A 10,474-nucleotide genomic window follows, 5' to 3' on the forward strand; every position below is an offset into this window, starting at 1 on the left:
GAACGAACAAAAAGGGGATATTTGCTCAAAACAGACCTATGCTTTAAACAATGGTGACCGATGTAGCAAAGCGCGTGCTAGTCGATCTAGTTTAAGCCTGAAAACGCGTCAGACAGAAACCGTTTTGGAACGAACGCGTCGAACCGGAGGCACAATTGCACGCATCAACAAGCTTCAGTTTTAATATCAATGTTCAACGTGGAAATAAGAGCAAATTACAAGCCTTATATAGCTAGGCTTACGGAAACCGTCTAAAGACCTAAAAACACACGCCTAAATTAATACTAGGAAATAAAACACACTTTTCTAAAACTAATAGGACTGACTTATTATCCTTATTTGTGTAAACTGAATTTAGGAAATAAATAATAAGAAACTTAGGAAATAAATAAGTAAATAAATAAGATGACGATAATCCATTTCCGATCTTGAATATCGTTTCCATGGGCTGCGTTGTTCTTAGCTAGACTTGAACACAAACTCGTCATCCTTATTTGAGCTATCCATCTTCATATCAGGAACCCATTGAATTTCTTTCTTCACTATTATGTGTCCCACCAAATTAGTGGGAGACGTCTCTCATAAGACCTACTGCGTAAAAAACATTCAAAACAGGTCAAATAACACATGTAAAACCGCCTTAGACGGAAAATATTTATAGGGTGGCAACCATTTGCCAGCAAAAACCAGTGAGAAGTACAGAAAATCCAAAATCATTGTGTGCTGAACTGCTGATTACAAGGGGTTCCTCCCCCTAAACCTCAACTCCAGCAAAACTCCAAAACATAACTTCAAAACAAAATTTTCAAAATAATTTTAATTCACAATAAAGATTAGGTAAAAATCAATTAGAATTTAAGATATGAGCTACCAAGGAATTCCTCATGATTCATATCCTCCTCCTGGTAATTAATTCCTCATTTGTTTTTTATCATTTTTCTGCAATTTTTTCACTTGGGTTTGAATGTTTGTAGCTTTTGTTAATAATTTTATTAGGGTTTCGCATATTGTTTGATTTTGATACTTTCTAAATGTGAATTTGTGATGAATTTGAATTGGGTATTTCAAAATTGAATGAAAGCTCAGAACTTGGTTGGAATTGGTCAGTGATCGTATCAATTCAATTTTCCTGTATAGGATTGATTGAAATTTGATAACTTTTAGAGGCTTGTAATTTGGTCAGTGATTTATTAGGTTAATGATTGTTGTACATTTGTCGATACAACGAATTATTTGTTTATCTTTGATTAAAATACCCTCACAAGTCACAAAGAATTAAAAAGGTAAACAAATGATTGGGACGGAATGAAACCCTAAACCCTATGTCAATTTTAGACCTCTGAGTTGAAATTTGATCAGTGAAGCTAATATCAGGATATGTTTATAATTGTCTCTCTTGTTATATTGATGATTAGGGTATGGGACCCAATACCCACCACCTACAGCACCACCTCCACCAGGATACCCACTAGGAGCACCTCCACCGCCACCACCACCCGGATACCCACTAGGAGCACCACCTCCACCTGGATTCCAGGGGTACCCTCCACCGCCTCCTCATGGGTACGGACCACCACAATACCAGCATCAGCAGAGAGCAGGTGGTTATCAGGGTTACTTCAATGATGGGTACCCTCCGCCTCAGCAGCCTCAGGCCTATCCTCCTACCCAGGTGTACCACTGTGATCATTATCATAATCATCATGAGGATGGTTGTCTCTCCTTCTTGAAGGGATGGTATGTTAACTGCATCCTCTTTTATGTGATGCAGATTTTATTACTAGTCATCCGAAAATAGCCTTTGTGTGTTGTTTACATAGAAATAAACTATCTACATTTGACACCCCTTAACCTACAATTTACGGATCCCTTGAGGCGGTAATGTTATTGTACTAGTATAATGCCTCACATTGCGTGTCTCGATTGTGTTCAATGCTGCAAAATGCGGTGTTTTAAATGTCCTGTTCAGTAATTTCTATCTTATGTCATTGTTAGGCTAGTTTTTTCGCATATATTGGTATAGATTGTAATGTGGCATTGTGTCATTACTGATTATGAAATTACGGAGTACTTGTTAATTGGTTAATGGTTTTTGACGATTCCATTGTGCCTTTACATCCTTAGGGTGCTCTGTGGTTATTTTCTGCTCATTGTTCTATAATTTCTTATGCTTGTTACTATAGAATCTAGCGTGCTTGTGTCCATACTTACTCTAGGGTTTCTAATGCCATGGCTTCTTATACGAGTAGATGTGTTGTACCAACAAAGCTACAGTCTGTCCGTTAAGCGTAACATTATTGGGTTTACTTATAAATTGTTCACAAGGAAGGTTCTCCATCATAGAGGATATTCATGTTTTGGTAGAAACCATTCTATAGGAGATGCTTTTCGTTATTACAGTCCTCATTTGCGTTGGAGACGGAAATCTTTTCATCATACAACTTCTGTCGTATAGTGTCAAGTAGTCATTCAAGTTTTCTTATTGCCACCTGATTCGCTTATTTATGACAGTTTTGCAGTCATAGAAAATGGGTGCAGACCTATGTTACTCCGACTCTTCTAATTTCCTCGCGTACCCGTGTCTGACACTCGGACATGGGTATGACCCTTGGACACCTCATTTTAGACCAAAATATGCTGAACTCTTTGTTGTTGCTTTCTGACCCCAACTGTTTTTGGAACTAGACTTTGTTGTTGTTGCTCCTTCCCCAGACAAAGTCCTGATACAACTTGCGTTACGATGGCTGAACTTAACTGCCACCTATTTGTACTTTGTATTTAGCAAGTCTCGGAATAGATCATTTCACAGTATGATGATCATGATAGCAGAATAACGCTCAATATGAGTACTATTTTAATGAACATGGGTAGTTAAAATCGTCTCACTGTGAAACATCCCTGAATGTCGCAAGTGTGTGAGCAAGAATGAAACCAGATAATGCTACTAGATTTCATTTTCTCAATCTGGGATGTTTTTGTGCAGCTTTGCCGCTTTGTGTTGCTGCTTTATGCTGGAAGAATGCTGCTTGTAGTCACTGCAGAGCTGAAGTCATGCCCTTGGTTCTCGCCCATGCGCCATTTCTCCTCCGTCTTCCTTCTGTTGTATCATAAATTTTTACTCCCTCATATTTCAAGTACAGGAAGTTGAAAGTTCCGATACTGTATTATTGTCCGCGTTTCCATTGGAATACACGTGATCAGTTTCACCGCATACTTGAAATTTTTATCGTTATTTTTTCTTTGTAAATGATATTGTTGGTAATGTATAGATCTATATTTTTCAAACATGTAGTTAAGTGATTTTGGGTGGTGCCCTCGGATTGATAGAGGGCGAGTCAGCCAGGGCCAGCATTTTCACCTTCGATAATTTGAAATAAAGCACTAGTAAAGTTGCAAATAGCCATATCAAATTTTACAGTTACAGTAAAATTAACCAAATTGATTTGACATGGAATTCTCATGACAAAAAAAAACACTTGGAAGTTTAAACTTTAGATAAGCACCCCTTCCCCTTTTCTATTTATCCCGATTACGAAGTATTATTTATTCTAACATTTTCAACAAAATAAAGGCCATAAACTATGTTTTACCTAGCAGAAGGTAAGTTAGTTTTACCAGGCAAACCAAAGATAACCTGAGCCACATTCCACAAAAGGCTCATAATAGTTTTTTTTTTACCACCAGGCTTCAATAGAAGTCATCAAGGGACAAATTATCAACGGATCCGAAATTCTCGATCCCGTGTCCGATCCCTGAGCAATAGTTGGACATGGACCCACCAAAGAAATCGAAAGGAGAGTCACCGGATATGCTGGTGGTTTCATAAACAAAAGACATGCAAGCGTTGTTGTTTTTGTTGTCCTCTACGGTTCCCGGGTCACTCCAACTTAACTGATTGTATCGGTTAATCTCGAGATCTTGCATCTGAATATAGTCACTGACTGTGTTTGCAGTAAAGTCAGTGTACATTTCTTGTTCTGAAGACTTCCTAGCTAGAATGACCTGCATAATTAGTTATTAATGTCAAAAATCGCAATGCTAGTACAAGACGGAGATGATTAGACGAGTTCACGGTATCAGTAATATTACATAGTTCAGGTTTATGAAATCTTGATAGACCATTATGAAGTCTCCCATCTCCAAGCGATGTGCACTAACGAAGTCCCCTGTCCCAAAATATTTAACAAGCCAAGAGAAATGAAGCAAATCATCGACAGAAGAGATACTTCGATAGGTGGAGATATACAGTGGCGGAGCCAGGATTTTAAGCCAGCGGGGGCGAAAGTGATATTATAAGGGGGCTTCGAAAAAATTCGAAAATTTTAACTAAAAATTTCGAAATTTTCAAACGCCAGCGGGGGCGACCGCCCCTGCTAGCCCCCCCTCGCTCCACCACTGTGGATATATGATTTAATCATTCGTCTCCTTACCGGTGTTCTCGAGAACGTACATCCGGCTGTTGTTATTAGGCCAAAACCTGTAATAGGGATATTTAATCAGAATGAAACCATATAAGTACAAGAACCATTTCGGACATAGCATAATAACAACACTACTCCAGCGCCTCAATCCCTCAAAGGCTCATTGCCTACGAGTCTATGACGACTTAGGGGGTTGAATTTATAATACAATTCATGACATTTTAACCGGAAATTTGCCATATTTCTCCTCGGTGCAAAAATGGCAAAGAGCTAGGTCCGTCCTTAATTAGAATTAAAAGGGTATTTCTTCTACCCTTGTGTTGTTGAGAAATCGAGCATTTATGCCAAATTGTACTGCATATTAACCAATATACTTCGCAATTAATTTCCTTACAAAAGCTAAGTAGAATTCATTAGACATGTACTAAATCGGCAGCAAGGTGTATAGCTAGCTACCTGTACTTGAAGGTCCACACATGGATCCCATCCATATCATCCATGTTGATAAAAATACCCTCCTTCGTCTCGAGGGGAGGCATGTGTGTTTCAGCTGCTTTCTGAATTTCAAACAAACCGTTTGGGTTACAACCATCTTTTTAAAACATATATATGTCCGTAATGAGCATATACCTATCGGTATAGGCCTTAAGGATCGAGGATACTTGAGCGATGAATGTTTTGGAAGATTACCTTAGGAAGTACCATCCTTCTTAGGGAACTGACATCGCTATTCTGGAGCTGCTTTTGGAACAAAAATCTCAGCCTCCTCGGATCAATGACCTGAAACTTACAATGAACGAGATTCCAAGTTAATAACCAACCGATCATGATAATTAAAAAGGCATAAAACTCGAGCATTTGTCTATCGCCATTATTCCTAATTAAGCGCTTGTCAAGTTAGATCCGCTAATAGGTGGTGTGTATTGTGATCTTTCTGATGACGAAGAGATTGTGTGATGAACTTTTTCAAATTCGCGTGTAAATTAATGAACACGACGACAAATGCAATTAATATACGTCTATACGATACTTCAACTTCATATAAGAAGTTTTCGCAGTGCTGCGTTCATTTTTTTATATTAGTATCGATATTTTGTCAGAGTCGCTAATTTTATCATCGTGTTGTCAATGCGTGTCGTTTAGCGTAACAAAACACTAATATTTCTAGTTAAGGATCATACAACAGACTACTACGTGATACGTTCCATGATTAGCCATCAACCTACACAAGCTTGAATCCAAGTTTAGGATTCGATTGTAGGACCCATCTAGAATCGACTCATTTTCTTTGGCGCAATCTTTGTTACATAAATAACGAAGGACACCATTACATCACAAAGTGTGATCGTATCAATGATCATAATAGCTCGTTTGTTCTATAACCGATCCTAGTTCTCAAGATGTTTTTCGTGCCAAATTTTGATTTAAAATTAAATTGTTTTATTATTTATGAAAAATCCACTTTTTCTTATATATTGCTTTATTTATTTATTTATTTATCGACAAGAAAACTGATTTAGAATTTATCATCTTTATCTTTTTTGTCCCTAGCAAATTCGTATATGACACCTCATATATTTTTATTTCTTGCAAAAAAAAATCGTGTTATGAAGTACAAAAACCCTTAAAGCTGTATTTAAGAACCTAAAAGAGGAAATAAACTCTTAATATATGCATTAATTGCATTGGTTAATGTGGAATTTAGTTAGAGCAATACTAATAGAAGAACTTTATATTAAGTTCTTATGTCATATCATATTTTATTAGTTCCACTATGTAAGAACTTTTACCCAAAATAGATGACATTTGTATAATGTTCCTAAATAAAAACTAAAAAATAAGTAATTGGTCTTCCACATTTTTCAAAGTATGCTTATTGGTTATCAAATTCACATGTATGAACAACTAAGTTCTTATTTTGGAACTCAATCATTAAAATTAAGAACAATCTTTTACCTGCAATAGAAGAACTTTTTATTTTTGGTTTTTAGTGATTACTCCAACACTAAGAACTACTATTATTAATACCAAATTTAGAAGGTATTTAATACTTAAATACAATCCCAAGAGTTATATTTATCATTTCCCTTTATAAATTACGGACTACAATTTATTTAATGAATAATATGATAGACCTTACAAAAGAAAATTATAAAAATTTCAAAGTTGAAGTAGAAAAGAAAGTCATGGACATTGGACAGTTAGAGTAAACAGTCAATGCTGAACTATGAGCTAAGCAATAGGCACTACCAAACACACCTTACCGTCTAAGGGTCAACGTCACTTTTCTACACACTATTCCTTTTTTATTACGTCAATAAATATACATTTAAATCAAAGGGGGAAAAAAACTGAACAACAAACTCGCAAATTTATGGTACAATGTAACTAGATCCTTTCCTTATCGATTAGTTTATTAATATCCGGCGACACGATATAAACACTACAACTCTACGACTCTCCAGTAATCGTTAAAATCTCAATCATTTGTTTATCTATTCTATTCCGTGTCTAAGATTCTAAAGTTGTTTCTCTACCTTTCAATGTAAAGCGACAACAATCCTCGTGAATAACAATATATATACATTTGTTCTAATGATTTATTTACCTTTTTTGGTTCATTACATGGGGTATTAATCAAAGATAAACAATCAATTTATGATCAAATTTGTTTAATTAACCTTTCAATACAATCAAAATGGATAACAAATCAAAAAGCAAAAAATCATAGAACAAAATCATCTAACTAATGATCAAATCCAATTAAATCACATCTAATTAACTAATCTTGCTAATGATTAGAACTTGTACCTCATTTTTTTTACTTGGATAACATAAATAAAGAAAATAAAAGATCTAAACAAGAAAAGTTCAATTAATTTTCTCTTAATTAAATCTATTTCTACATTAATTATCTAGTCAAAAAGTACTAATTAAGACATAGATAATTTCCAATAAAAATGTCTCTTCTCACCAAACACCATCCCAAAAGAAGTACTAAATCCAACTCACACCCAAATCCATAAATTCCTAAAATGGAATGAATACCAACTTTTTTTACTAATTTAATTTTTTTTCCTTGAAAAGAAAATTCCTAACGGCTAGAAAAGTCCCAAGTCCCAACACCTTAAACGTGATCTATCTATCACACACAACACAACTAGTACTACTCACCATGTCAAACTAAAATCACCCAAACCGAACCGGTTCTGATTTTCCGCAAGCCGTTTTGGCTCTGGCGGACCTTGATTTAATATAAACTCGAAACAATTTCTGAAAAATTAATTTAAAATGAAATAGTTAAAATGTGTAAGGAGGCTTACACGTGCGGGAAGAGAAAGAGGAGTCGGCACGTGCGAGAGAGGAGATGAAAATGGCAAGAGATTAGCAGTAGATGATCTTCTTTGTCTAGCCATACTCCTTTTTTTCCTTTGTATCTTATGTTCACCAAATGAACAACCCAGTAACACGGCCCGACTCGCCCGATTCGTCTCGCTTCGGGTCCCGCTTCCTCCTATCTTCCCCTGCTGCCCGCTCATTTCCTCCTTCACCATCATCATTTTTCTTTTTTTTTTCTTTTTTTAGAGAGAGAAAAAAAGGGTTAGAGAGAGAAGGAAAGAGATTAGACGAGTGACAGAGTAGAACACTGAAAAATGTGGAGGTTACAAAGTGAGTAAAAGATTGAGTGCTAAAAATAGCAATGTCCTATAATAAAAAGGAAAATCAGATAATAATAATAACAATAATAATAATAATACGGTACTTCTTCCGTCCCGTTCATTTGTTTCACATTTTTATACGTGAATAAATGATCGGAACAGAGGGAGTGACTTTTTGGGTTAGATTTTGAAATGGGGGGATTGTAGAGAAATAATGTAATAATGGTGCGTAATTCAGAGAGAAGAGTGACAGTTGTTGCATGGCACTAAAGTTCTGGGGAGAAGGATGACATTTGTTGCATGACTGTTGATCATCAACCTTGTGATGTTTCCCAGTAATAAAAGTTTAATCTTATTATTACATTACTTACTGACTTAAAACAATAACTCCCACTTTTTTTTTAACTTTTTCTAGTGTTGTTATATCATTTTAATTGTTGGGAATCAAGTTAAAGATTTGTTGGTATTGGATTATTGTTCTTGGGTTTTGATACTTCTTTTTTTGGTGTAAGGAGGAGTGTTAAGTGTGTGTGTGTGTATAGAGAGTGATGAACGTATAGTGAGTACGAATACTTGTGGCCTTGTGGGGGGTTATTTCTTTGCATTGACATGTCCTGAGTATCTAGTAGCCTAGTAGGGTTGCTTAGGGTAAGATTATTGGTAAGTTTTGAGATAAAAATTTTGGGATAAGATTAATTCGAGATTACCAATAAACTTATTAAAGTTGGGTTTTTCTAACGTGTGTCCTAAAAACACACATTAATAACCCATATATGGTAAGTTTAACAATATATTCTCATTAAATATGGTAAAAATGAGAATATATTTGAGTATCTTATATAAATTTGTTGTTAAACTTACCATATATGGGTTATTAATGTGTGCCCTTAGGACACACGTTAGAAAAACCGATTAAAGTTTTATAAGGTTTTAAGTTGAGTTTTGAAAATTCAAAACTCAATTTAAGACTTTACCTGAGTCTCGGCACAACTTTTTAGAGATATCATCCAATAAATAATGACTCACATGTGTAAAATTATTATTTTTTTCAATTTCTTTTTTTTTTAAAAAAACTCTCACAGTAAAAGTGAAATAAAAAAGTAGAGTCCAAGTTATTAAGGTAAGATTATTTTCAAGACTCTCTTTAAACTTAAAAATCCGTCATATCCACTTTTCTCCTAACTTTTTTTTTTTATCGTTCATTCAGATCCACATCAGACTCTACACATTATCGGTCAGACTCAACGGGCCTAGGCACATCGAGCGACCCGAGCACAGCACGGTTCCGACCCAACCCGACACATGCACAGTGAACAGTACAGTTTGGCACAGGCACATCACGACGGGTCATAGGGCAAACTGCGACGAGAGAATTAGTGCTTTGACACGACACTACACGAGCACGATGGGCCAGGCACGATAGATTCAGAGTAAATAATTAAAAAAAACACTTAAAAACACCCTAAGCACAACTGTAGCACTGTTTCTACCGGGCCATGGGCCGGGCCACGACTAAAGGAGATGAGTCGGACTACCCATGGGAATGACACGAAGGCCCACCAACCCGTGCTTGGGCGGTATTTGAGAGAGGACTGGGCACGACGGGCCGCCACGAAGCACGGCCCGACCCACCCATTACCTGCTCTAAACTCATCTCAAACTCTACTTTTCCTTCATTTAACAAAATATCCACTCATTGGATAATTTCTCTTGAAAGTGGAGTCAAGACTCATGTAGAGTCTTAAGTAGAGTTTTGGATTTCCAAGACTCAACTTAAAACACTATAAAGAGTAAAGACCATAGTAGATTATTGGGAATATTGAGTGAGTCGTGTCTCAAGACTCACCAATAATCTTACCCTAAGTTTGTAAATAATGTATAAACTTTGAGGTGAGTGAACAATAAAAAAACGAAAATTTCTCATGGTACCCTCGAACTTTGGTAGATTAAACATGGTATCCCCCATTTTAAATTTCTACATATGATTCTCATGTGTTTACCTTTTCTTTTCTCAGAATACTCTTTAGCAAACTTCCGTCATAACGCCACTACTCTTAGGCTCTGTTTGGTAAGACATTTCAGGTACTTGATTTGGTCAAAGAAGCTTATTTGACCAAAATTTCAGGTACCTTATTTTTTTGTAAGCGTTTGGCAAGTAGCTTATTTAACCAAATAAGGTACCTGAAATGAAATGCTACCTAGAGTAGCATTTGAGATTTCAGGTACCTGATTTGGTTTGATTTTCCCTTTCTACCCTTTAAATTTATACAATTAAATAATTATCATATCCTTTTACGTCATTTCATCAAAATCAGTTATATTTTCAGTTAGTTTGCCAAACATTTTTGTATATAATCAGCTTCTTTATCAGGTCTTAATTTTCAGCTACCTTAT

The 10,474-nt window shown here is 35.8% G+C and overlaps 2 protein-coding genes across 2 annotated transcripts; one reads left to right on the top strand and one right to left on the bottom strand.

The window, feature by feature from the left end:
* The first annotated feature begins 685 nt into the window (after positions 1 to 685).
* On the top strand, positions 686 to 3,285 carry LOC141622201 (uncharacterized). The gene is made up of 3 exons (XM_074438252.1): positions 686 to 905; positions 1,416 to 1,737; positions 2,984 to 3,285. Exons 1-3 carry the CDS (start codon positions 863 to 865, stop codon positions 3,030 to 3,032), a joined length of 414 nt encoding a protein of 137 aa, XP_074294353.1. The 5' UTR covers positions 686 to 862; the 3' UTR covers positions 3,033 to 3,285.
* A 120-nt stretch (positions 3,286 to 3,405) lies between these two features.
* On the bottom strand, positions 3,406 to 8,542 carry LOC141622200 (B3 domain-containing transcription factor FUS3-like). The gene is made up of 6 exons (XM_074438251.1): positions 7,745 to 8,542; positions 5,112 to 5,201; positions 4,878 to 4,978; positions 4,431 to 4,477; positions 4,090 to 4,166; positions 3,406 to 4,002 (listed from the first exon to the last, which is right to left on the bottom strand). The coding sequence occupies exons 1-6, from the start codon at positions 7,979 to 7,981 to the stop codon at positions 3,688 to 3,690; spliced, it is 867 nt and encodes a 288-aa protein (XP_074294352.1). The 5' UTR covers positions 7,982 to 8,542; the 3' UTR covers positions 3,406 to 3,687.
* Between the last annotated feature and the right edge of the window lie 1,932 nt (positions 8,543 to 10,474).

Source organism: Silene latifolia, chromosome X, assembly GCF_048544455.1.
Source record: "Silene latifolia isolate original U9 population chromosome X, ASM4854445v1, whole genome shotgun sequence".
NCBI classification, from domain to species: Eukaryota; Viridiplantae; Streptophyta; class Magnoliopsida; order Caryophyllales; family Caryophyllaceae; genus Silene; species Silene latifolia.

Bases quoted from the DNA above. Each gene is read 5' to 3' on its own strand.
- LOC141622201 (XM_074438252.1), top strand. From the start codon at position 863: ATGAGCTACCAAGGAATTCCTCATGATTCATATCCTCCTCCTG. The intron at 906-1,415 runs GTAATTAATTCC...ATTGATGATTAG, and splicing joins TGATTCATATCCTCCTCCTG to GGTATGGGACCCAATACCCA. The intron at 1,738-2,983 runs GTATGTTAACTG...GTTTTTGTGCAG, and splicing joins CTCTCCTTCTTGAAGGGATG to CTTTGCCGCTTTGTGTTGCT.
- LOC141622200 (XM_074438251.1), bottom strand. From the start codon at position 7,981: ATGATGATGGTGAAGGAGGAAATGAGCGGGCAGCAGGGGAAGATAGGA. The intron at 5,202-7,744 runs GTAAGCCTCCTT...TGTAAGTTTCAG, and splicing joins CTCTTTCTCTTCCCGCACGT to GTCATTGATCCGAGGAGGCT. The intron at 4,478-4,877 runs GTAGCTAGCTAT...TCCCTATTACAG, and splicing joins GTGTGGACCTTCAAGTACAG to GTTTTGGCCTAATAACAACA.